Source organism: Chiloscyllium plagiosum, unplaced genomic scaffold (assembly GCF_037043375.1).
Source record: "Chiloscyllium plagiosum isolate Xiang-an unplaced genomic scaffold, Cpla_swu_hap1 HiC_scaffold_10, whole genome shotgun sequence".
Lineage (NCBI taxonomy): Eukaryota > Metazoa > Chordata > Chondrichthyes > Orectolobiformes > Hemiscylliidae > Chiloscyllium > Chiloscyllium plagiosum.
In genome coordinates this window covers 19,507,527-19,532,306 of record NW_028270148.1, presented here as the reverse complement: position 1 = coordinate 19,532,306, position 24,780 = coordinate 19,507,527, and the positions used below count along the sequence as shown (strand labels likewise).

Genomic DNA, 24,780 nt, shown 5'->3' with positions numbered 1-24,780 from the left:
CAAAAATGCAATTCAGCAAAACAGTTATGGCTTTCATGCGCTGTCTCTCTCCAGTCCAGAAGAAAGAATTGTCCCATTTAATTTTTAAGAGGAAACATCTTGTCTAAGACTCCACTATAGCAGTCGGGAACTCAAGCCTTTAGCTCAGCAACCATCAGAAAACCTTCTAACTGAAAGCAAAACTAAAAACCTTCATGGGTCTGTTTGAGCCCTGATCCTGCTCACTCATGATTCTTTTGTATTATTAAAAAAATACTCAGGGAAAACTCAAAAATTGTTTACTAAAGGCCTGACTGAAGGAACATTTTGGTGCCTCTGTGATGACACTTCTCTGCAAGACAGAACACATCTCTGTTAAAGAGCATAGTACCATCACATTGGAGTATAGAAGAATGAGAGGTGACCTTATTGAAAAATAATAGATTCTTAGGGAGCTTGACAAGGTAGATGTGGAAAAGTTGTTTCCCCTTGTGGGAGAGTCTAGCACAAGAGGGCACAATCTCAGAGTAACATGTTGTACATTTAAAGGGAGGAATGAGGATGATTTTATTTCTCTTGGAGGGTAGCCAATTTGTGGAATTCTTTACTGCAGCAGGCTGTTAAAGTTGAATCACTAAGTATATTCAAGGTTGAGACAGATTTTTAAACAGAATCAAGTCTCATGAGGATAAGGCACAAAACTGGAGTTAGGGATGATCAGCTCAGTCATGATCTCATTTAATGGTGGAGTAGACTCAATGAGCAGAATGGTCTATTTCTGCTGCTACATTTTCTGGTCCTCTACCATGGTGTGTCTGCAGTGTCAGTCAAAGCAAATACTACACGATATGAAAGTGCTATTTGAAACAAACTTTTTTTAAAATTGAAAGGGCGAATAGCTTTTTCATTTAAAAGGTCTTCCCTCAAACGTATGTTAAAATGTGTTGCAAAAATATTTGTTATTCTTCTTTGAAATTGACAACTAATGAATGACAAGTGTTTTTGGTTTTCATTGTTACTTTTGTGTATCTCAGGATAGACTCATTCTGGGATCTAACAGCACGTACCTCTACGTAGGATTTCCTTGTGAGCGGAATGGTGAGGACATGAGCAAATATGACTATGACTTCTTCCAGTCAGAGCTGGCAGCAGTAGAAGGTTTTGACAGAGATGCTCTCGGTAAGCAGGTAAAGCCAGGATTATGGTGGTGTGCTGGTTACGGTATTGAAGTATTAATGCAGCAGTCCCAAGTTCAAAATCCAGTGCACGCGGTCATTATTGAAATAGCGAATTTGCACCAATGGGAGAAGAAAGACTCTGAAATTTGTTGGATTGTCATTCAAAACCACATCAGACATTCAATGGGGAAGCTGTCTCCTAGTCTGACCTACATGTGACTGTAACATTACAGTATGTGTCTGCATCTTAATCCCGTGTGAAGTGGGCTCTCAATTGCAAAGACAATTGATGCAGCTCGGGTAATTTGGCTGTGGAAGACATGCAGCCTGGTCCCAGTTACCAGGTCCCAAGAGTAAATATTTATACAAGGTACACTGAGTTAGTGATGAACTAACTAACTAATTGGCTAACTAACTAACTAACTAACATGTACAGTTACAACATTTTAAAGACATTTAGATTAGTAGACGAATAAGAAATGTTTGGAGCGATGCAGGCTGAATGCAGGCAAATGGGACTAGTTTGGGAACAAGGTTGGCTTGGAAGGATTGGGCCGAAGGGTCTGTTTCCGTGCTGTATGAACTTTCAGGTTTACAAAAGCATGATGTTTGAGTGCTGGTGTTTGTTCAGAAACAATCAATGGCTTCATAGTGGTCCTTGTGGATTTTTAATACATTTAATGTACACCATGAAGGGATCAGAAGCCTCAACAACTGCTATGGACAACACTAAATCATACACCTGTATTTTCTACTAGTAACACAGTAGTTCAAGTGTACAGAAATGTTTGGTTAAGGATTGGGGTAAGTGATTCGAAAGCAGCAATTATTCTCTGTGACTCTTTCTGATCGCCCACTGACTAGGTCTTTCAAATAGGAACAAGAAAGTGGACCCGAGTGTGCTTGCTGTGTTCCTCGATTACATCAGAGTGAAGCCTCTGGTGGCAGAAGCAAACCAGATCAGTGAGGAGTTAAGTAAGGTAATCTCACAATTTGTTTTCTCTCTCTTTTGCAAGAAAATCACCAACTTTTTCCTTCATCCCTCTCCAGATGGGCAATGCTGTGTGGCATTGTCGAGGAGTAAACCCGCACTTACCTCACATGTTTTACATCCTGAAAACACCACAAAATGCTTTACAATTGATGATTTATGTCTGACATAAAGTTACTGATGTTTGGAAGATGAGTTTGGAGAAACTAATTTCCACAAATCCAAGACTTGGAAACAGAAAATCACTGAATGACCAACTGTTTATAATGATGTGGTTCAAGGAAAGGATGCCAGGATAATGCCCAGCTTTTGTTTGAATGAATGGGATCTTTCTTATGCACCTGAGAGAGCAGGCATGGCATAAAAACAGAAAATGCGAGTGAAACCTAGCAGATCTGGCAGCATCGGTGGAGAGAGAAACAGAGTTAAGGTTCTGAGTCTGACATGGATCTGTTTTAGAACACTTGAGCAGACATGGCTTCAGGTTAATGCCTAATCTCAAAGATGACATCTCTGACAATGGAGTAGTCCCTCAGCACCAAAGTGACATGGTGCTCAAGTAGATGATCCTTCTGTAGGAAGGATGTTGTTAAACTAGAAAGAATATAGAAAAGATTGACAAGGATATTGCCAGAAACGGGGGAGGTTTGAGGGGGAGGGGGGGGGGTTGAGTTAAAAGGAGAGGCCGGATCAGCTAGGTCTTTTTTCCTGGAGTGTCAGAGGTTAGGGGTGACTTTATGGAGGTTTATAACATCATGTGGTATGGTGAATAGCCAAGATCTTTTCCCAAGGTGAGGGCACTCCAAAACTAGAGGGCATAGGTTTCAGGTGAGAGGGGAAAGATTCAAAAGGGACCTGAGGGACACTGTTTTCACACAGAGGGTGGTGCGTGTATGGAATGAGCTGCCAGAGGAAGTGGTAGAGGTGGGTACAATTGCAACATTTAAAATACATTTGGACAGGTCCATAAATGGGCCAAATGCAGGCAAATGGGATTAGTTCAGTTTAAAATATGTGGTCAGAATAGACGAGTTGGACTGCGAGGTCTGTTTCCGTGCTGTATATCTCTATGACTTGATAACTATTTTAATTGTTCAATTGCAGGATCTCAAATTTGAATTGGAAGTGAAGAACTTGGCATTAACAGACTCCAGGGGCCATGACCTGGTGAAGGAGGTGATAGTGAAGGTGACAAATAAAACAACTCATCAGGTACGGAGGAATACGTTCATACAAAATGCTTTGACACCCATAATACAGCATCAGAAGAAGGTTATTTTTCCTCTTTTACCACTTTTCCTGATTTTAAATTTTTTTAAAGTGGGAAAAGGATACTGAAATTGCATGATCAGTCTTGGTCATATGGAATGGTGGTGCAGGCTCGAAGGGCCGAATGGACTACTCCTTGACCTATTTCCTATGTTCTATGTTATCCTTTCGTAGCACCATTGAGTATGGGATTTGGATATTCTGGTGGCTGTGGAAAAGTAATATTGTTTGGGAATAGACAATGCAAACATGGCCTGTACCCTTGAAATGGGTTGCTCATTCGGTTCAAATGATTAAGGTCTCCTCTCTCTCCTGTTGATGCAAAAATCTTAAGTGAGAATAGTTTGAGCAGTTTCTCTTATTTTACATGAAAGTGCCCTATCTTAACTCAAATGTGGGGTAAAATTGAAACTATCTACAGCTGTATAGGGAACAGATATCAGGTGGAGACCTTCACTGAGTTAATTTCATTGGTCTCCTAGTGATGTAACAAGAGAAGAATCATAGAATCCCTACAGTGCGGAAGCAGGCCATTCGGCCCACTGAGTCCACACTGACCCTCCAAACAGCATCCCACCCAGACCCATCCCCCTACTGTATCCCTGTAATCCTGCATTTCACATGGCTAATCTACTTAACCTACATGTCCCTGAACACGATGGGCAATTAAGCATGGTCAATCCACCTAATCTGTACATCTTTGGACTGTGGGACAAAATGCACTCAGACACAGGGAGAACGTGCAAACTCCACACAGTCACCCGAGGGTAGAATCAAACATGGGTCCCTGACGCTGTGAGGCAGCAGTGCTAACCACTGAGCCACCATGCTGCCCAAAGAAGCTCTGACAGAAACCTAGGAACAATGCATCATTGCAAGATAAAGGAGTAAGTTCTTATTCCCAACCAAGTGCAACCTTATATGCATAATAACCATTAATGCAAAGTTGCTCATATTTGAACTGAACACTCGTGTTACTGTAACTTGCATTAAAGCATTACATTTTATGTCCTTGGGTAGAAAATTAGGTCTGATCCCCATGTATCCTCAATAATACAGGTATGGGTCTGGTCAAAAGCTAAGTTTGTGAACAGAAAGTTCATCATGGAGGACATATATCAGCATTTCATTGATGGAGAGACCATTTCTCTGGATAGAGAGAGTGATCCATTCTGGGACCCTATTGACGCGGTCCATTTAGGAACTGCCTATGTCTGGCTTCAATCTCTCAACTATTGTATTCCACTGGAAGAACATGTGGAGTTTCACAATTCACAAGGTGAAGAAGAGGCCGTTTTACAGATGAATCTGGTGCCATGCACTCCAACTGGACAGTAAGTTTCAGAACAAATGGTTTTAGTTTGTATTTTTTTTTCCAAACAACCATCCAAGCTAAGATTTATCACAAAAGACAGACTAATATTTTGCATATGTCAGGAAGGCTGCAATATAGAGGCTGAAGTGAAATCTTTGGCAGTCAACAATAAAATCAGTCCAGTTCTGTAAATATATACCACAGACAGTAGCAGCACAATTGACAGCTCCCCCATCCATCAGTGCGGTTTCTTCTTTGGAACAGTTCAGAGTGGAATCCTACTGCTCCACTCTCTCCTGGTCGTCCCATAATTTTCTGTACTTTAAATATTTATCCATTTTCCCTTTGAAATAAAAGCAATGATCTTTGGTGCAACCACTCTCAGTGGAAAAACAGTTCATGCTGCAACAAACTCTATTGTTGCAGAACATGTTGGCTGAGACAAAAATTACTAAAATCCTTGCTCAGGCAAAACGTAGGCATAGTTGCACCACGCATCTTATACTGAAGCGTAGTCTGATGGTATGTACGTTGTTTACAAGCCAAATGTGAAGTTGTTTGAATTAAAATGTAAACCAATGGTTTCAGATCACCTTTAGAAGTTAGACTCAGTCTTTATGCTGCCAACAGTATAACTATAATCGGACTAGGAAGAAAATGTCCAATTTCCAAGACATCCTAAAATTTTTAATCTTTTAAATCTTACAAAGAATATGATTGTCTCGATAGTTTTTCAATATTAAAATTGCACTAGAATTTTGAATATGAACGTTAAGCATTTAGTTTTTCTTTATTTGCTTACACTGTATTGTGAAGACAGTGATATATCTCTTTTGAGCAACCGACATTGCTAGGTGCAGATACTCATCCTGAGAATTGATATTTGTAGTATCACTGCATCTTTTTACATTTTCAGAATGTTAAATAAGTTTGTATTTTTCTCTAGACCTCTGAGTGAAGATGAGATCCTCATTGACCCTACAGAGATGGTAGGCCAGAGGTTGGATTTTCAAGTTCAGATTAAGCAATGCTTGGGAATCAGATGGTTGAAGCAGAATAGCATGAGAGGAATTCAGATTCAGTAAGAATATATTTTCATATGGAACTAACATCATGATTGTTTGATCAATGGGTATCGATTACCTTGCAGGACATCCCTGAACCAACCCCAGGAATGGACATGACAGAAACCATTGCCAGCTTGTCCGTTAATTACTGTCTATGTGTCTATCTTCCAAATCCCTCAATCTTTTCTCTGCAAAATAATCTATTCCTTCCTAAATTTAGAGATGCCATAGGCCTTTATCACTTTCCTGGGAAATCTGATCCACTGTTTCATCACCTTTTGCATAAAGACATTAAATCCTAGTTGCATTTCCTCTCCTCTTCTGCAATTGAGTACATGGCATTTGTAGTAAAGTTCTTGATTAGTAGTGATGTGTCACAGTTCACATAGGGAGTCCAAGTTGTTATGATGGTGTACATTATTTTTTAAAATGCATGTTGTGATTTGGAGCTATGATTAGAAATGACAGAAGTTCCAATGTTCTTTCCATTAATCTTGGTGGAATTTTCTTTCTTGGATACAGAACTGGCTCAAAGGTAGAAGACAGAGGGTGGTGGTGGAGGGTTGTTTTTCAGACTGGAGGCCTGTGACCAGTGCAGTGCCACAAGGGTCGGTGCTGGTTCCACTACTTTTCATCATTTATATAAATGATTTGGATGTGAGCATAAGAGGGATAGTTAGCAAGTTTGCAGATGACACCAAAATTGGAAGTGTAGTGGACAGCGAAGAAGGTTACCTCAGATCATAACGAAATCTTGATCAGATGGGCCAATGGGCTGAGAAGTAGCAGATGGAGTTTAATTTAGATAAATATGAGGTGCTGCATTTCAGGAAAGCAAATCTTAGCAAGACTTATACACTTAATGGTAAGATCCTAGGGAGTGTTGCTGAACAAAGAGACCTTGGAGTGCAGCTTCATAGCTCCTTGAAAGTGCAGTCGCAGGTAGATAGCATAGTGAAGAAGGCGTTTGTTATGCTTTCCTTTATTGGTCAGAGTATTGAGTACAGGAGTTGGGAGATCATGTTGCGGCATTGGTTTGGCCACTGTTGGAATATTGTGTGCAATTCTGGTCTCCTTCCTATCAGAAAGAGGTTGTGAAATTTGAAAGGGTTTAGAAATGATTTACAAGGATGTTGCCAGGGTTGGAGGATTTGAGCTGTAGGGAGAGGCTGAATAGGCTGGGGCTGTTTTCCCTGGAGTGTCGGAGGCTAAGGGGTGACCTTACAGTGGTCTATAAAATCATGAGGGGCATGGATAGGCTAAATTGACAAAATCTTTTCCCTGGGGTGGGGGAATCCAGAACTAAAAGGCATAGGTTTAGGGTGAGAGGAGAAAGATATAAAAGAGACCTAAGGGACAACTTTTTCGCTCAGAGGGTGGTACATGAATGGAATGAGCTGCCAGAGGAAGTGGTGGAGGCTGGTACAATTGCAACATTTAAAAGGCATATGAATAGGAAGGGTTTGGAGGGATATGAGCCAGGTGCTGGTAGGTGGGACTAGATTGGGTTGGGATATCTGGTCGGCATGGATGAGTTGGACCGAAGGGTTTGTTTCCATGCTGTACATCTCTATGACTCTGTGACTCTAAGTGGTTAACCAAGAATTGTTCCTGTTGTTATCCATCTGCAACTGATATGTGCTAAGAGAATTTGCAGGTTGATACTCAATCTGTTTCACCCTATTACAAGCACACATTTCTCAGCTTGGAGTGGGACAAGACACTGGAACTTCTCGCTCAGAGACAGGAACACTATCCATTACACCATGTGACCTACATAGAGTTGCTGACTATGTGAAATCATTATTAAGATTCAATTTTAATGCATCTTGCAATGTAAAACAAGGTTTTTTTCCAGAGTTGCTCTATGTCAATATAACCATTTCCAGTTTTGCTTGCCCCTCCTTGGAACTCAGATGGTGAATCTAAGTTTTAACGTTCTTCACTGTGCCCTCTCTGATGATGGTAGAAGTGTAGAGGGCAATATGTGACTAAAACCGTACAAAATATTCCAGATGTGGCTTTTACAAGATGGCTACGAATTACTGGGACACTATATCCTTCTGCCTCTGAGTCCTAAATTATACAATTCTCAGTCAAGATTGGAGTCAGGACTTAGATGTTTATTGGTTGTCATTAGATAACCTCCTTCCATTGAGGAACTGTTTGCCATGAAACCTAGAAGATCTTTTTCTGACAATGAGTCTCACCTGAAACAATACATCATCTTTTCCTCAACTACTGTGGCGCCTATGTTTCAGGCTTCCAGCTTTCGTGGTTTCTGATAGGAATATTCCACATCCAGTCTCCAATCCAAGATGTTTTAGTTGAACTGTCTCAGGTATGCAGCTGGAGTAATGCAGCTGGCCTCAGTTCCTACAGCCAAGAAGAGAATAAAATCACTTCCTATTTGCACTTCTGATTGCTCTCCATTGATCTCTCACTCAACTGTCCACGTATTAGGGCAGTGTGAGACTCCAATAGTCAGATAATAACTGTGAAAACTTAAAAATGAATAATACCAATGGTATAATCCTGAGGTACTCCAAGATTACTAGCCATCAGAGTTAATTCTCCATAGGAACATCAACCCATCTTACTTCATCTCACCCAACCTCCATATTATTCACTATGTGGTTAGTTAGCTTCCCCTTAAAGAATTATACGCTAATTTAAATTGGGGGATTGCTATTTGTTTATTCTATATTTGTGGTGCTGAGGTCACTGGACCAGTAATTCAGGCTATTGCTTTAGGTTCAAATCCCACTATAGTAGCTGATGGAATATAAATTCAAATCATAAGAATAAACCCAAAAGCTAATCTCATTAATAATGACCATGAAGCTCTCATCAATTGTTGCAAAGACTCATCTGGTTCATTAGTGCCCTTTAGGGAAGAATTTCTTCTGTCCTTACCTGATCTGGACCATCTGTGGCTCCACCTCCACATTAATTAGAATGACTCATAACTCCCCAATGAAACGGCCCAGCAAACCATTCAGTTCAAGTGCAATTAGGGATGGCCAACAAATGCGTTCCTTGCCCATTCCCCCTTTAAAGATGGTGTTTTGAATGTCAACTTGGGTTGAACATTCTATCATTGTGATAAAAAGTACAAGTGTTCACTGAATCGTGCCGAACCTGTCCAAAACAGTTCCGACACTCAAGGCCCCTTCATGACTGGTATAAACTGGAGTCATGAAGGTGGTTGCTTTTCCTTTGTTCTTCTGCGAGATAACAAGTTGCTTTTAACCTTTTCCCGAGACATAGTTAGATGTATATTTTGTAAACAAAGGTCATGGTTTCCCACTGATGAGATATTAAAAGTCACATCCATATGATTGGGAAGATCAGAAGTTGGTCACTCCAGATGTGGACATGCAGCTGAAGCCAGTCTGCATCTCACCAAGTAGTGGGTTTGCTGTCACTATCCTCTTTAGGCATTAGGATCTACAGGACCTGCTTGGTCTAGTGCAGTAGGGATAAACCACTTTCTGATCTAATTGGAAGATGCTTTTGTATTGAACAGAAAATAGCTTCTCAAATATCAGCAACTAGCCCCAGGTTACGTTGACATGATAGACATTGTTCCAAAAGCTATTGGGAGGACCTGGATGTTGGGTCTGACTCCTCTGAAATCCTAAGCTAATTTGTTCACAAGTCCATATGACGTCCCAATGGTGGGTAGTACTTATGGCATTCCTCAGTATTAACCCTGTAAGATCAATATACAGGCTACCTAAGCTTAGCAACTATTATGTGAGTGTCTGAGTGTTCCCTGAGCCACTGTATTATTGCACCTTGACTGTGCACGTAATGGCATTTAATGCACATGGGTTAAAGACTCTGAATCAGAGACAATGTTATGACTGCTTCCCTTTTCAAAATGGTTATGTTTGAAACTGTCTTTTAGAATTTAAGGTAAATCAGAATGCCTGTGAAGGTGTGTGAATTTGTGTTGCTTTAGGCCCAGGAACAGGTCCATTCGGTTGATTAATGTAGGAACTGGGGACAGAAGTAAAACCAACCTGTTCAAAGTCAGGTGTGAGCTTTTAAACACTTGGACACAAAGAAAAGGCAGCTTTTCTGACAGACTCACAGACTCTCCAACTTGGATTTTTGCTATGACCAGAGCCTTTCTGTCATTGAGAAAAGAAGCAAGAGTTCTGTTCCTGAATATGACACTTATCTATTGGGGCAAGTCACATTTCATGCATTTGTGTTTCACAGAAATAGCTGCCCATATAAATCAGCAGCTGCCACTCCTCAAGTCTGACTTTGATGACCTGGGCATGTGAAATATGATGTGCACAGATTAAACCTGGTAAGAGTAGGTCTAAACTTTGTGGAGTCCTTTGGATAGGCTGAAAGATTGCCTTCAAAGGGAAAAGGTACCTTTATTGGATTTGGTTCTGGGACACCTTTGGTTAAGATCAGGTACACCTTTGGACTGACAAGCTGCCCTTTGGAAGAGGTGAAGTGTACTTTAGAATTCTGAAAGGTTGACATGAATGTACTTAAATAATATATATATAAACTCATCGAAATTGTCAAAGCATCAAAAAGAACTGTTAAAGAAAAGCTCTCCACCTATCACGACATTTAATCTCCTGTCCTTTAAATACTTTTTAAAAAAATTGTGCCTGGAGTGTTTAAAAAAAGTTCTGCTTCCATCACGAGGATTTCGAAAAATGATTATGATCCTTCCCAAATATGTGACTCTTATTGCAATACGATTCCACAGGTGCCTGTGAAGCACAAATACCAACATGAAACTGATGGGCTGAATGGTCTGTTACCTGTATTGTAAATTCACCACTATTCTATGTAGTGGTTGGAAGTCTTATGAAGAGAGGTCACTGTGATAAGTGCACACAGTAGAATAATTGTAATTAAATTCTGCACTAAATGAACTTAATGGCAATTGTGTACTTTCTCTCTGTGTGTCATGGACACCAAAGAATCTAGAATCTAGAGCAATGAGTCTAGAAGTCTAAAGTATGCAGCTGGTAATTGCTGAAAATTTATATCTCGCATACAATTATTGACTTATTCTGTAGTATCAGTTTGTGCACAATTAATGTACCAGTGTATGTGAAAGATATACCTGAAGAACTCACAAACCAGGGCCCTGAGAAAGATTAACTGTGTGCTAATCTCTTCAGGTATCATGTACTTAACCATCCATGCCCCTTCTGCATCAAACCTATCTGGAACACTGTTAATGCAAGAATTGATCAAGTAATGCAATTCACTGTCAAAAGTGTGTCAGAGGAACTACTGAACTATCTACAATATCATGCTCTGGTCCTGGATCTGTGGGGCCTCCAAGGTAATAAAAGACCTTTGTGGCTCAAAGATTGGTGTGGGGGACATGCATTTGAACTCATTGGCATTGGCGTCATTACTGTTTTTAGGATGGGATGGGCTTCTTCTGAATCATGCTCAGCGCAGAATCTTTGCAAATTGCATAACCAGCACTATGGGTAGGACTTTATATTAAATAGATGGATGGGGAATAGGCTTGGAAAATTATGGAAAATGTTAAGGGGGGAGGACTCAACAAGAAGTTAAAAATTCCAGAACAAGGAATAGGACATAAAGTATGGAAAGGGTCTGAAATTCAGCTTCAGGCACTGCAGATGAGGGGATAACTATGAGAAGGGGGGCAGTCAACGCAGGACTGAGAGTCTTGTACTTAAATATATGCATTAAATAAAGCACAGATTGAAATTGGAAGTACAATGTGGATATAATAGAGACGTGTCTGCAAGGGGTTCAGGCATGGGAACTAAATCATGTCTAATTGAAAGGAGAGGCAGATGGGCAGAACAACCCAGATGGCCTCCTTCTTCAAAGACCGCAATTTCCCTTCAGATGTGGTTGACGATGCTCTCCATCGCATCTCCTCCACTTTCCGCACCTCCGCCTTGAACCCCGCCCCTCCAATCGCTAACAGGACAGAACCCCACTGGTCCTCACCTACCACCCCACCAACCTCCAGATACATTGTATCATCCTTCGTCATTTCCGCCACCTCCAAACAGACCCCACCACCAAGGATATATTTCCCTCCCCTCCCCTACCAGCATTCCGGAAAGACCACTCCCTCCGCGACTCCCTCGTCAGGTCCACACCCCCCACCAACTCAACCTCCACTCCCGCCACCTTCCCCTGCAACCGCAAGGAATGCAAAACTTGCGCCCTCCCCCCTCACTTCCCTCCAAGGCCCCTAGGGATCCTTCAATATCCATCACAAATTCACCTGCACCTCCACACACACATCATTTACTGCATCCGCTGCACCCGATGTGGCCTCCTCTACATTGGGGAGACAAGCCACCTACTTGCGGAACGTTTCAGAGAACACCTCTGGGACACCCGCACCAACCAACCCAACCGCCCTGTGGCTGAACACTTTAACTCCCCCTCCCACTCTGCCAAGGACATGCAGGTCCTTGGCCTCCTCCATCGCCAGACCATGGCAACACGACGCCTGGAGGAAGAGCGCCTCATCTTCTGCCTAGGAACCCTCCAACCACAAGGGATGAATGCAGATTTCTGCAGCTTCCTCATTTCCCCTCCCCCCACCTTATCTCAGTCCCAACCCTCAGACTCAGCATCGCCTTCTTGACCTGCAATCTTCTTCCTGAACTCTCCACCCCCACCCCCTATCCGGGCTATCACCCTCACCTTCCACCTATCGCATTCCCAATGCCCCTCCCCCAAGTCCCTCCTCCCTACCTTTTACCTTAGCCAGCTTGGCACACCCTCCTCATTCCTGAAGAAGGGCTTATGCCCGAAACGTCGATTCTCCTGCTCCTTGGATGCTGCCTGACCTGCTGTGCTTTTCCAGCAATACATTTTTCAGCTCTGATCTCCAGCATCTGCAGTCCTCACTTTCTCCTAGAAGGGTAAGGTTGCCGTGTTTATAAGAAATAAAATTAAATCAATTGCAAAAGCTGATAGAGAGTCAGAAAGTGTAGAATGTATCTGGCTAAAGTTGAGGAACTGCAAAAGATAAAAGACCCTTGATGGTGGTTATGTACAGGCCTCCTAGTAGTCATCAGGATGTCGGAAGAAAAAAAAATCAGGATATAGAAAAGGTATGCAAGAAGGCATGGTGAACTAGGAAAATCAGGTTGACAGCAGATCTCAAGAAAAGAAATCTACAGATGGCGATGGAATTACAGTATGGATGGACAGTGTTTCATAATTCCACATCATGGGAAAGAACAATATAAAGTCAGAAATTTCTCTCCACTTAAAATGGTGATATTATGTCAGGAGCAACGAATTGAATAAGCATTCAATGAGTTACTGTAGGCTCTACACTCTAAACTCTGGGCTCCAGACTCTATGCTCTAGCTATTGAACGTGTTCTTGTGGGAATTGATTGCAAGGAATGATAGCCTTGATGAAGTATTACAGTATTTGGTATTACAGTATACAATACAGAACATGGCTAATTAATTGTATACCAATTGTAGTTAATTTTCTGTAAGTTGAAGGTGTTAATTTGGATTTTACTTGAGCACTTCAAAGAAACATTTACTAAACCTGTATGTAGCCGAGTTTGGAGGCGTGTGTTTATAATATTTCACTCTATAATTAAGCATAAAACTAAGTTAAGATTAAAAATATAAATGTAAAAGTTAAAATAAAGTTTAATGATTTAGAAACACCAGCCAAGTTTCTAAGCCTTTGGGCAGCCTGAGAAAGGAGATCTACATGTCTTTAGATAGCCTTTGGGCAGCCTGAGAAAGGAGATCTACATGTCTTTAGATAGCCTTTGGGCAGCCTGAGAAAGGAGATCTACATGTCTTTAGATAGCCTTTGGGCAGTCTGAGAAAGGAGATCTACATGTCTTTAGATAGCCTTTGGGCAGCCTGAGAAAGGAGATCTACATGTCTTTAGATAGCCTTTGGGCAGCCTGAGAAAGGAGATCTACATGTCTTAAGATAGCCTTTGGGCAGTCTGAGAAAGGAGATCTACATGTCTTTAGATAGCCTTTGGGCAGCCTGAGAAAGGAGATCTACATGTCTTTAGATAGCCTTTGGGCAGCCTGAGAAAGGAGATCTACATGTCTTTAGATAGCCTTTGGGCAGTCTGAGAAAGGAGATCTACATGTCTTTAGATAGCCTTTGGGCAGCCTGAGAAAGGAGATCTACATGTCTTTAGATAGCCTTTGGGCAGCCTGAGAAAGGAGATCTACATGTCTTAAGATAGCCTTTGGGCAGTCTGAGAAAGGAGATCTACATGTCTTTAGATAGCCTTTGGGCAGCCTGAGAAAGGAGATCTACATGTCTTTAGATAGCCTTTGGGCAGCCTGAGAAAGGAGATCTACATGTCTTTAGATAGCCTTTGGGCAGCCTGAGAAAGGAGATCTACATGTCTTTAGATAGCCTTTGGGCAGCCTGAGAAAGGAGATCTACATGTCTTTAGATAGCCTTTGGGCAGTCTGAGAAAGGAGATCTACATGTCTTTAGATAGCCTTTGGGCAGCCTGAGAAAGGAGATCTACATGTCTTTAGATAGCCTTTGGGCAGTCTGAGAAAGGAGATCTACATGTCTTTAGATAGCCTTTGGGCAGCCTGAGAAAGGAGATCTACATGTCTTTAGATAGCCTTTGAGCAGCCTGAGAAAGGAGATCTACATGTCTTTAGATAGCCTTTGGGCAGCCTGAGAAAGGAGATCTACATGTCTTTAGATAGCCTTTGGGCAGCCTGAGAAAGGAGATCTACATGTCTTAAGGTGTTTTAAGTTTTTACAATGTTATTCCAAAACTCACAGTTGAACAACACTGGTAACAGCATTCTCCTTGCTCAGCCCAGAGAAAGAATCTGGCAACAATAGTTTTTTTTCATTTATTGTAATACAGTTACTGTCCTACGTGATCAGCATGTTGGTCAATGCCAAATAAAAATAACAGGATTGTATTTTGGATTACGTTTTATTGGTTTTACATGTTGTGAAGAGGATTGCACAGAAATCAGTTCCCCTTTAGATGATATTGAACTCACTGATGAAGGCAGCATAATTATTGACTATGTGAGACCACAACTGCCCAGTACTGTGGTAAGTATACTTCACTTGCGCTCACATTTTTTTTTACAAAAGTATATCCCAATAGAATTAATTTTAAAAGCATGTTGGTGTTCTGGCATAGCTACACAGGGAATGGCTATATAACATGTGAAAAGAAGTTTGTGGTTGGCCTTATAAATACTGTTCCAACTCGAACAAGAAGAATCACTGGAAATCATCCCCACTACTCTGCAAACCATACCAAAAGCGTAAATCTCTTATTTAATCACTAAAATGGGCAAATTGTTTCTCTTTATTACTACTGTCCAGAGTAAAAGAGTGTTTCACTAGATTTCTTCAATAATTCTTTTATTATAAACAGTACTTAATCTTTAAACAAATGGAAAACTAGTTAACAACTTAGCTATAATCAGGAATTAAACTATATGCTCTGAGCCCCAAACAGACACATATAGAACAAGCCAGACAATACAGCTCTGCAGAGCATGTATGTTTTTTTTAAGGCAAATAAATTTGTGGGCCAAGAATCTGAATTCAAAGGATGAAATTGGATGACGTCTCACAATTTCCCATGTTTCCTTCGACAAGATCAAAATGCTGATTGCTATAGAATAATGGAAAATTTTCAAACTGGTCTTTTCAGATCAGATGGAAAATCAGTTTGGCTTAGGTTTTTGAATGGAATTAACTTCATAGAATCTCCTACAGTGTGGATGCAGGTCACTCAGTCTATTGAGTCACACCAACCCTCCAACGAGCACCCCAATTTTTTAATCTATTCCTGTAACCCTGCATTTTTCATGACTAATCCATCTGGCCTGCACACTATGGGCAATTTAGCATGGCCAATCCACCTAAACCACACATTGTTAGACTGTGGGAGGAAACCAGAGCACTGGAGGCAATCTATGCAGACACAGAGAGAATATGCAACACAGTCATCTGAGGGTGGAATCGAACCCAGGTCCCTTGTGCTTGGGGCAGCAGTGCTAACCACTGAGCCACCATGCAGCTTCAGAATTTATGAGGTAGTCTGGGATGCTAATTTCTTTTGGACGTTTCTCAAGTTCTTAGAAATACTTTAGCCTGGCGAGAGATCTTGTTAGCTTGTCATGTTGTGAGGTGAGAAGACAGAGAGATCTTTTAAGCTGCAAGCTTCTTGCGGTCTTTTGTTCCTAGAGAGAAAAGGAACCAGTCTACAAGGGTGTTGCTAGACAAACATCAGTGCATAGGCTACACCACTTCTAAACCAACTATTAAATCCATAATGAAAACTGAAATTGTTCAAAAAATGCAGCGGGTCTAGCAGCATCTGTGGAGAGAAAGCAGAGTTAACATTTTAGGTCCAGTAATCCTTCTTCAGAACAGGGTTGATTTCCAGCATCCCTAGTTCTTTAGTTGTTAATTAAATCCATAAACCTTATCTCTTAACTCTCTAACAAGTTTTGCTCAACTCCTTTCTAGTTACTTGATTTCCAGTAAATAGCAAGTGGCTTACAGCATTCATTGAGCTGTTCATTTGATTTCCAAGAAACCACATATGGTCCAAATAATTTAAAATCCTCCATTAATTAAGAATATGTATTCCCAATACTACTGTCTCCTTGTGTTAGGACAAGAGAGGGTCAAGTAGCAGAAACTGCCATCTGCTGTTACAAACTTTTTTGGGTGGGTTGTAAATTTGTAATTTGTAAACTGAGCCTATACATTTGCATTTACTGCAATTTCCCAATGATACAATTAACAATTGGTCTGGTAAATGGCATAGACCAAAGCATAAAATTATATGCAGACATTAATTGATTAAATAATCAGAATGATTAATGGAACGTTGGCCTTTATAACACAAAGGAGAAAGTGAGGACTGCAGATGCTGGAGATCAGAGCTGAAAATGTGTTGCTGGAAAAGCGCAGCAGGTCAGGCAGCATCCAAGGAACAGGAGAATCGACGTTTCGGGCATAAGCATTCCTGACCAATTGTGGTATTTTGTGTACTGTTTTGTGCAGGGCATCTTTGAAAGGGTATATTAATTCATCTTGGAATAAGTGCAGCACAAAGTCACCAGAATGTGATCAGGTCTCCAAGCATTAGATTATGAAGAGTGATGACATACATTAGGGTTGTATTTCCTGGAACATATAGAAAGTTAAGGGTGATATGCTTGACGGTTTTGAACATAGCAAATTTTGAGAAGATTTGTAGCTCAGGTTGAGGTTCTGGGTGTGGGTTTGCTTGCTGACCTCGAAGGTTCATTTCTCGATGTTTCGTCATCCTGATGTCAGGATAAGCCAAACAAAGACACACACGAGAATTCCTAGAAGCATGTCTTTCCAACCGGAACTCTATCAACAAACACATCGAGTTAGACTCCATCTATCACCCATGAGAAAAAAACAGGAAATGGCATCACCACAGGAAATTACATCACCAACCCAAAGAAATCCAAACATATAAATAGAAAGCAGGAATTATCAGCAGTGCTTTGCCTGGAGGCCCACTGAAAATGTTACCTCGTAGGGTGACAAAACATCTGGAAATGAACCTTCCAGCTGAGCGAGCAAACCTATATCCAGGTTTTGAACATGTTGAAAGGAATTGATAAAGTAAATAGAAACTCACTATTATCACTTGTGCGGAGACTCTAGGGCAAGGGGACATTACCTTAAAATTGGAATTCCCACAATGTGTGATAGAAGTGTGGAACACAATGGCCATAAAAAACAGCAGGTGATAAGTAGAAGGTTCGATCTTGGAAGCAAAGCAGCTACAATTTTAGTTCTGACAGTGCTTCTAAATGCGAGAAAAAACATTATGATTTCCAGAACTTTGAAAACGTAAAACCTAACAACACTGATATATATCGATTTAATCAAATTCTTGACAAACATCCATACAGTCATAAAGCACAGAATCAGATCCTTCGGTCCAACCAGTCCATGCTAATCATAATCTAAAACTAAACTAGTACCACCTGCCGGCTCCTGGCTCCAAACCTTTCCCATTCATGTACTTATCCAAATATCTTTTAAATGCTATAATTAGACCCTTATCCATCACTTCCTCTGGAGGTTCATTCCACACGTGAACCACCCTCTGTGTAAAAAATAATTCCCCTCATGTTTTTTAAATCTTTTTCCTCTCACCACATTTTCTCTGAATTTTACTTTTGACAAGCTGCACATTTTATTAAAATTGTGGAAGTAATTGTTGGCTGACCAGATTCTGTTTGCTGCACACATATTTTACAGGGAACTTAATAAAGGTTGGTAAACTAATAAAAATTCAATACATTCCGTTCATAATTTCACGATTAGATTTTCTGTCCAATTGCAGGAAATAGACGATGACCAGCTCTCGGAGCTTTACATCAAGCTATCGAAATTGGAGCAAGAGATTGAACTTCTGAGAGATGTCAACAGAACCTTAAGAAAAGACAATGTCTCCATTAAGAGCGCTTTAAGGAAAATGAGTGATGGTATGCGGAACCAGCAGAGTGCGCTGTAATGCCAAATGCAAATTTGCTCAGGCTGCACAGCCAACACTGTCTCACTAATTTTGCAGCTTCTTTCTCTTACACATATGGAAATACATGAACAGTAAAATATTTGAACCTGTTTATCCATTTTACTAAGTAGTGGCTGACGTGCACTCCATCTCCATTTACCTGTTTTTATTCCATATCACTCAATTCTCTTGCCTAACAAAACTCTTATCACTCTCAGTTTTAAAAATTTCTATTGACTCCGTATTCACCACCATGCTGGAGGAGCATGTTCCAGGTTTCCACCACTGCTCAATATGTGAGCAAACTGGCCTGGTTTCACTGCTAAATAACTTGGCTCTAATTTCATGGGACTATGCCATCCTATTCTGTAATTAAAAACAGAAATTAGTGAGAAAAAAAACTCAGCAGCTCTGGCAGCATCTGCAGAGAGAAATCAGAGTTAATGTTTCAGGTCCAGTTCAGAAACCACCTTATTCTGTATTCCTCCACCAGAGGGAGTAGTTTCTTTATATTTACAGTACTTGGAATTATCGTTTTATGCTTGTGAGTTAGATTAGCATTGATACTTCCAAATTCACAGAAATATGAACCATGTTGGCACCTTGGCTTCATAATTGAACCCTTTAAACCCTGGAATAATTCTGGGTAATCTGCACTGTACCTTTCTAAGACAGAATCTCAGAATTGTTACAGCATGTTCCTGATAAAGAGCTTATGCCTGAAACATCGACTCTCCTGGTCGACAGATGCTGCCTGACCTGCTTTTCCAGCGCCACACTTTTCGACTCTGACTCTCTAGCATTCGCAGTCCTCACTTTCTCATAGCACAAAAAGAGGCCATTCAGCCTATTGGTTTTGTACTAGTTATATTCCCTAGCTTCAATTTCCTTCCCTTTCCTCATATCCCTAAGTACTATTTCTATCTAAATAATCATCCAGTGCCTGCTTGATTGCCTCAGTTGAACATGCCAACACCATATTTGGATATTTATTTCTTAAGGGTCAGTTCCCAAGTTGAGTGATGCCTATACTCAAGGGAGGAGATTGCAGAGCCATTGGCCTTGATTTTTATGTCCTCGTTGTCTACAGGAATAGTGCCAGAAGACTGGAGGATAGCAAATGTGGTTCCCTTGTTCAAGAAGGGGAGTAGGGATAACCCTAGTAACTATAGGCCGGTGAGTCTCACTTCTGTTGTGGGCAAAGTCTTAGAGAGAATTGTAAGGGATTGGATTTATGAACATCTGGATAGGAATAATGTGATCAAGGATAGTCAGCATGGTTTTGTGAAGGGTAGGTCGTGCCTCACAAACCTTATTGAATTCTTTGAGAAGGTGACTAAGGAGGTGGACGAGGGTAAAGCAGTAGATATGGTGTATATGGATTTTAGTAAGGCGTTTGATAAGGTTCCCCATGGTAGACTACTGCAAAAAAATACAGAGGTATGGCATTGAGGGTGAGTTGGAGGTTTGGATTAGGAATTGGCTGGCTAGAAGAAGACAGAGGGTAGTAGTTGATGGTAAAGGTTCATCTTGGAGTGCAGTTATTAGCGGTGTTCCGCAAGGATCTGTTTTGGAACCATTGCTGTTTGTCATTTTTATAAATGACCTGGAGGAAGGGCTAGAAGGTTGGGTGAGCAAGTTTGCGGATGATACGAAAGTCAGTGGAGATGTTGACAGTGAGGAAGGATGTGGCAGGTTACAGCGGGATATAGATAAGCTGCAGAGCTGGGCAGAAAGGTGGCAAAAATGGAGTTCAATGTAGGTAAGTGTGAAGTGATTCACTTTGGTAAGAGTAACAAGAAGATGGGGTACTGGTCTAATGGTCAGATACTTGGTAGTGTGGATGAGCAGAGGGATCTTGGTGCCCATGTACACAAATCTTTGAAAGTTGCCACCCAGGTAAATAGTGCGGTGAAGAAGGCATATGGCGTACTGGCTTTTATTGGTAGAGGAATTGAGTTCCGGAGTCCTGAGGTCATGTTGCAATTATATAAGACTCTGGTGCAGCCGCATCTGGAGTATTGTGTGCAGTTTTGGTCGCCATACTATAGGAAGGATGTGGAGGCACTGGAACGGGTGCAGAGGAGGTTTACCAGGATGTTGCCTGGTATGGTAGGAAGATCGTATGAGGAAAGGCTGAGGCACTTGGGGCTGTTTTCATTGGAGAAAAGAAGGTTTAGGGGTGACTTGATAGAGGTGTACAAGATGATTAGGGGTTTAGATAGGGTTGACCATGAGAACCTCTTTCCACATATGCAGTCAGCTATTACGAGGGGGCATAGCTTTAAATTAAGGGGTGGTAGGTATAGGACAGATGTTAGGGGTAGATTCTTTACTCAGCGAGTCGTGAGTTCATGGAATGCCCTGCCAGTAGCAATGGTGGACTCTCCCTCTTTATGGGCACTTAAACGGGCATTGGATAGGCATATGGAGGATAGTGGGCTAGTGTAGGTTAGGTGGGCTTGGATCGGCGCAACATCGAGGGCCAAAGGACCTGTACTGCGCTGTATTTTTTTTATGTTCTATGTTCTATGTTCTATACATGGTCAAACGTCCTGTACAATAGAAGCATCAAGTCCTCAGTTCCCGATTCCAATCGAAGAACCAGAGGCCTAGCATTTTCCCAGTGATCAGAGAAAAATTGTCAATAGATTCGTTCCCAGAACTTATTGTCATAACCATCAGGATGCCCTACACATAGTCAATGAACTGTAGAATAATATAGCTGTTGATATTAATCTAGCTCATGTCGATCCCTTTTAATTATTCAAGTTAAATCAAAATGCAGAGAAGCTTCGGTTTAAAAACTGAAACCAGAATGCACAAACAGAAATTTTTTCTGTTTAATTAGATGAAAGCTCTTGTTTAAATAGATTAAAGGGCACTTTAATTACAAGTTATCACTGAAGTTTTGTTCAGGATTTTGAGATGCCAAGAAATTACAGGTATCAAGATTAAAACAAGTGCCAATTAGACAGAATAATTACAAGAAGAAAGTAGCAGTAAGTCTTTGTGGTATGCAACTAGGGCCATTGTTTCAGTTCCTTGCTGCTGAAATAAAGAGTTTATGCTTGAAGTCAGATTCAGTGGCTGAAAATGATCAAGGTGGTGGCAACGGAGTAACAGCTCTGCATTTGCATTTCTGGTCTGTGGCTCATCCACTGCTTTCTTTTTTTATTTTTTCTTTTAACTTTTGCTCTTTGTCTTTTTGTTTTCTTTAAAAAGCCTTTATCGGCATCTTTGGCATGACCCCAGCCTGCTGAGCATGTGTGATGGCGGCAAAGGAGACAGCTCCTGAAGGCATTGGCAGCAGCGAGAGTCATGGGGCAGGAGAGCAAGCCCAACGCAGGCCTGGGGATGTAGATTGAGATCAGCATTGGGCGGGGACAAGAGTGAGCCCAGTGTAGGGGGGGAATGAGCCCGGTATGGAATCGGGGTGGGGGGATGAGTGAAACCAGTGTAGGACGAGAGTGATGGGGGGGTGAAAAGTCAGCCCAATGCAGGGGTAGGGAAGGAGGGAAGGGGAGAAAGTGAGCCCAGTGCAGGGGTTTTGGGGGGGTGGGGAGGGGGGTGCAGGGGAAAGAGATGATTTCAATGTGGGTGCAAGTGTGGGGATGGGCTGGGGAGGGAGAAGAGAATTAGCCGAGTGTGGAGGAGAGTGCCAGCCCTGAGGCAACATCAACGAGGTAGGCCTAGCAACAAAAGATGCCATGTGAGAACCAGTGACTTTGACGTGAGTTGGGGCTGGTGAGGCAGTGGTGGCTCTGAGCTGGCTCAGAATTCAAACATAGATGGACATCTCTTTAATCTATATGTTTTCATTTTCTCTTACTCTTAAACCATCAAAATAGCACCTGATTATAGCAACAAATGAAAGTTTTTCAGTGTATTTTATTGTATTTCACTATAAAATGATTTCTGTACTTGAATAGTTGTTATGATTTGGAGATGCTGGTGTTGACTGGGGTGTACAAAGTTAAAAATCACACAAAACCAGGTTATAGTCCCACAGGTTTATTTGGAAGCACACTAGCTTTCGGAGCACTGCTCCTTCATCAGGTGGTTTTGGAGTATAAGATCATCAGACACAGAAGGTATAGCAAAACTTTACAGTGTGATGTAACTGAAATTATATATTGAAAAAGACCTGGGTTGTTTGTTAAGTCTCTCATCTTTAGAATGGGCATGTTAGTTTCAGTTCTTCCATATGTAAATTCCAGAACTTTCTTAAAGTTACATTCTCGTGAACTTTAACAACAGGTGCCATGTTGGTCCAGATAATGCATTGAAGGTGTGACGTACCCTGTGTGAGGCTGTCAGTGCCCCAATGTTTACACTGATTCTAATTTTAAAAAGGGATTTACAGAATCTTACATGGATTCATGCAGTTTTTGAGCAAAGTAAAATGTTTTTCTGCAAGTACAACTTCACCCCATAAACTTATATGTGCATGTGTTTGTTTCTAAGGGGGGGGTGGGGGGAGCTGTGGTGGGGGCGTAATGATTGCCTGTGAGAAAGTGTGTACGTGTGTGAGTGTAAAGGGGTGTAAGTCTGTGAGACGGTGCGGTAGTGTATATGTGAGCATGTGAGAGACAGCTTGTGTATGAGAGAGGGTCTGCATGAGCGTATGGGTCTGTACGAGTGTATGTATGTAGTGCAGTGGGGTCACCTGTAGTGTGACATGAACCCAAGGTCCCAATTGAGGCCATCCCGATGGGTACCGAACTTGGCTATCAGCCTCTGCTCAGCCACTTTGCGTTGTTGCCTGTCCCGAAGTCCGCCTTGGAGGGTGGTCACCTGAGGGTCCGAGGTCGAATGTCCCAGATTGCGAACGTGTTCTCTGACTCGAAGGTACACTCCTGTCTGTTGATTATGCGGTGTCCATTCAACTGTTGCCGTAGCCTGTGCTTGGTCTCACCGATGCACCATGCCTCAGGCATCCTTGCCTGCAGCGTATGAGATAGACAACATTGACCAAGTCACATGAGTAATTTTAATGTTTGGTCTCATCTTACTTTTCCCTAGCCCCAAGGTCCGATGAGAAGTCTTTCCACCGAAAGAACGCAGAAGCCTTTGGCAGTAAGGGTACACCCAAGGCCAGTTATGAAGTTGACTTTGCCAAGGCTCTGAAAACATTTTACCAAAGCATGAACAGGGTACGGAACCAACTGCTAGGATTGAGGCGCCATCGACCACCGGTATGTTTGATGCAAATTTGTAAAATCTGCATGAAACAACTGATGCGAAGACGAAATAATAAACCTTTGAAGAGTCACAGGATTTGAAACGTTAACTCTGCTTTCTTCTAGTGTATGGGTGTAAGAGATACTGATTTGCCATTTTCTTTCTGTTCAGTCACAGTATAAGTGTTTGTGACTGCAGCTCCACTATTGCAGAGTCCCATAAGTGGACACAGTTTCTCAATCATATCAGACATTATGCATAAATTTCCATACCTGCAACAATTTGAGTTCATAGATGTTAATCTCTACATTGCAGGGTGATGATGATGTTGAAACACTGCGATTGTACCTGGACAACCAAACTCGGATAATAAGGGATTTTGGTGACTCTCTGGAATTGTGCATGAACACTCTGAAGAATGATGTCAGTCTCATTGTTAAAAAGAAGAAGGGGCACAACCTGTGGGGTTCTGTGACAGAGTGAAGCCAGTTTGTTTTAAAAACAATAAACAGTTGATCCTCTCCAGCGGAAACAAATTCTCTTTCCCAAACAAAGTTGTTTGTCTTTTACAGGCTCAGAAATGTCCAGCAACTTGTTTAATAAAAACTGTGAACTTGCTTCATTTTTCTATCAAGGGGGCATCTCCTCCCCCAATCTCTAGAACTTCCTATTTCCTTCTGAGGTCTCTACCTTCCTCTCATTGTGTTTCTTTTGCCTCTGACTTCCTCTGATCCATCGTTGACAGCAGCACTTTCAACCCCAAGCTCAGTCATTCTCTTCCTAAACTTCTCCCATTCTTCTGAAGGTACTTTATAATATATATTAAAAAAAAATCGATATTTAGACCAAATGTTTGGTCTAATTCCACCTTCATTGGCTCAATGGTGCCAACTTTTATCTGATAGTACTGTTGTGAAGCATCTTGAGATGTATTGCTTGTTAAAAATGCTATACAAATGCAAGTTGGTGTTTTGTTATTACTGTAAAGGAGAACATCTTAAGTGCTCAGCAAGACTTTCCTAATAAGGTCACTATTATAATGCAATTGTTAGAAAGGTGAATATAATCCCAAACACAAGATGATAAATAGATTAAATTGCTGCAGGTTGCATCATACATTTGTTAAAGTAGCATTATACTGTATTTTCTGAAACTTTCTTTCCCTAACTGTATTTTTCCATGCTTTTGCGACATCCATTGCGAGAGATTGTTCAAATAAAACTCCAGAGAACAACTAAGCAGCTG

At 41.3% G+C, this 24,780-nt stretch overlaps 1 protein-coding gene across 1 annotated transcript in view; it reads left to right on the top strand.

Moving 5' to 3' along the window:
• The window catches only part of kif28 (kinesin family member 28), a 71,385-nt gene extending 47,367 nt beyond the window's left edge, over window positions 1–24,018 (top strand). The window contains exons 14-23 of the mRNA XM_043696754.2: window positions 1,014–1,158; window positions 2,022–2,137; window positions 3,253–3,360; window positions 4,477–4,751; window positions 5,679–5,813; window positions 10,965–11,131; window positions 14,680–14,876; window positions 18,181–18,322; window positions 23,377–23,549; window positions 23,851–24,018. Coding sequence (XP_043552689.2) covers window positions 1,014–1,158; window positions 2,022–2,137; window positions 3,253–3,360; window positions 4,477–4,751; window positions 5,679–5,813; window positions 10,965–11,131; window positions 14,680–14,876; window positions 18,181–18,322; window positions 23,377–23,549; window positions 23,851–24,018 — 1,626 coding nt within the window. The remainder of the gene's footprint in view (window positions 1–1,013; window positions 1,159–2,021; window positions 2,138–3,252; window positions 3,361–4,476; window positions 4,752–5,678; window positions 5,814–10,964; window positions 11,132–14,679; window positions 14,877–18,180; window positions 18,323–23,376; window positions 23,550–23,850) is intronic.
• The last annotated feature ends 762 nt before the right edge of the window (window positions 24,019–24,780 follow it).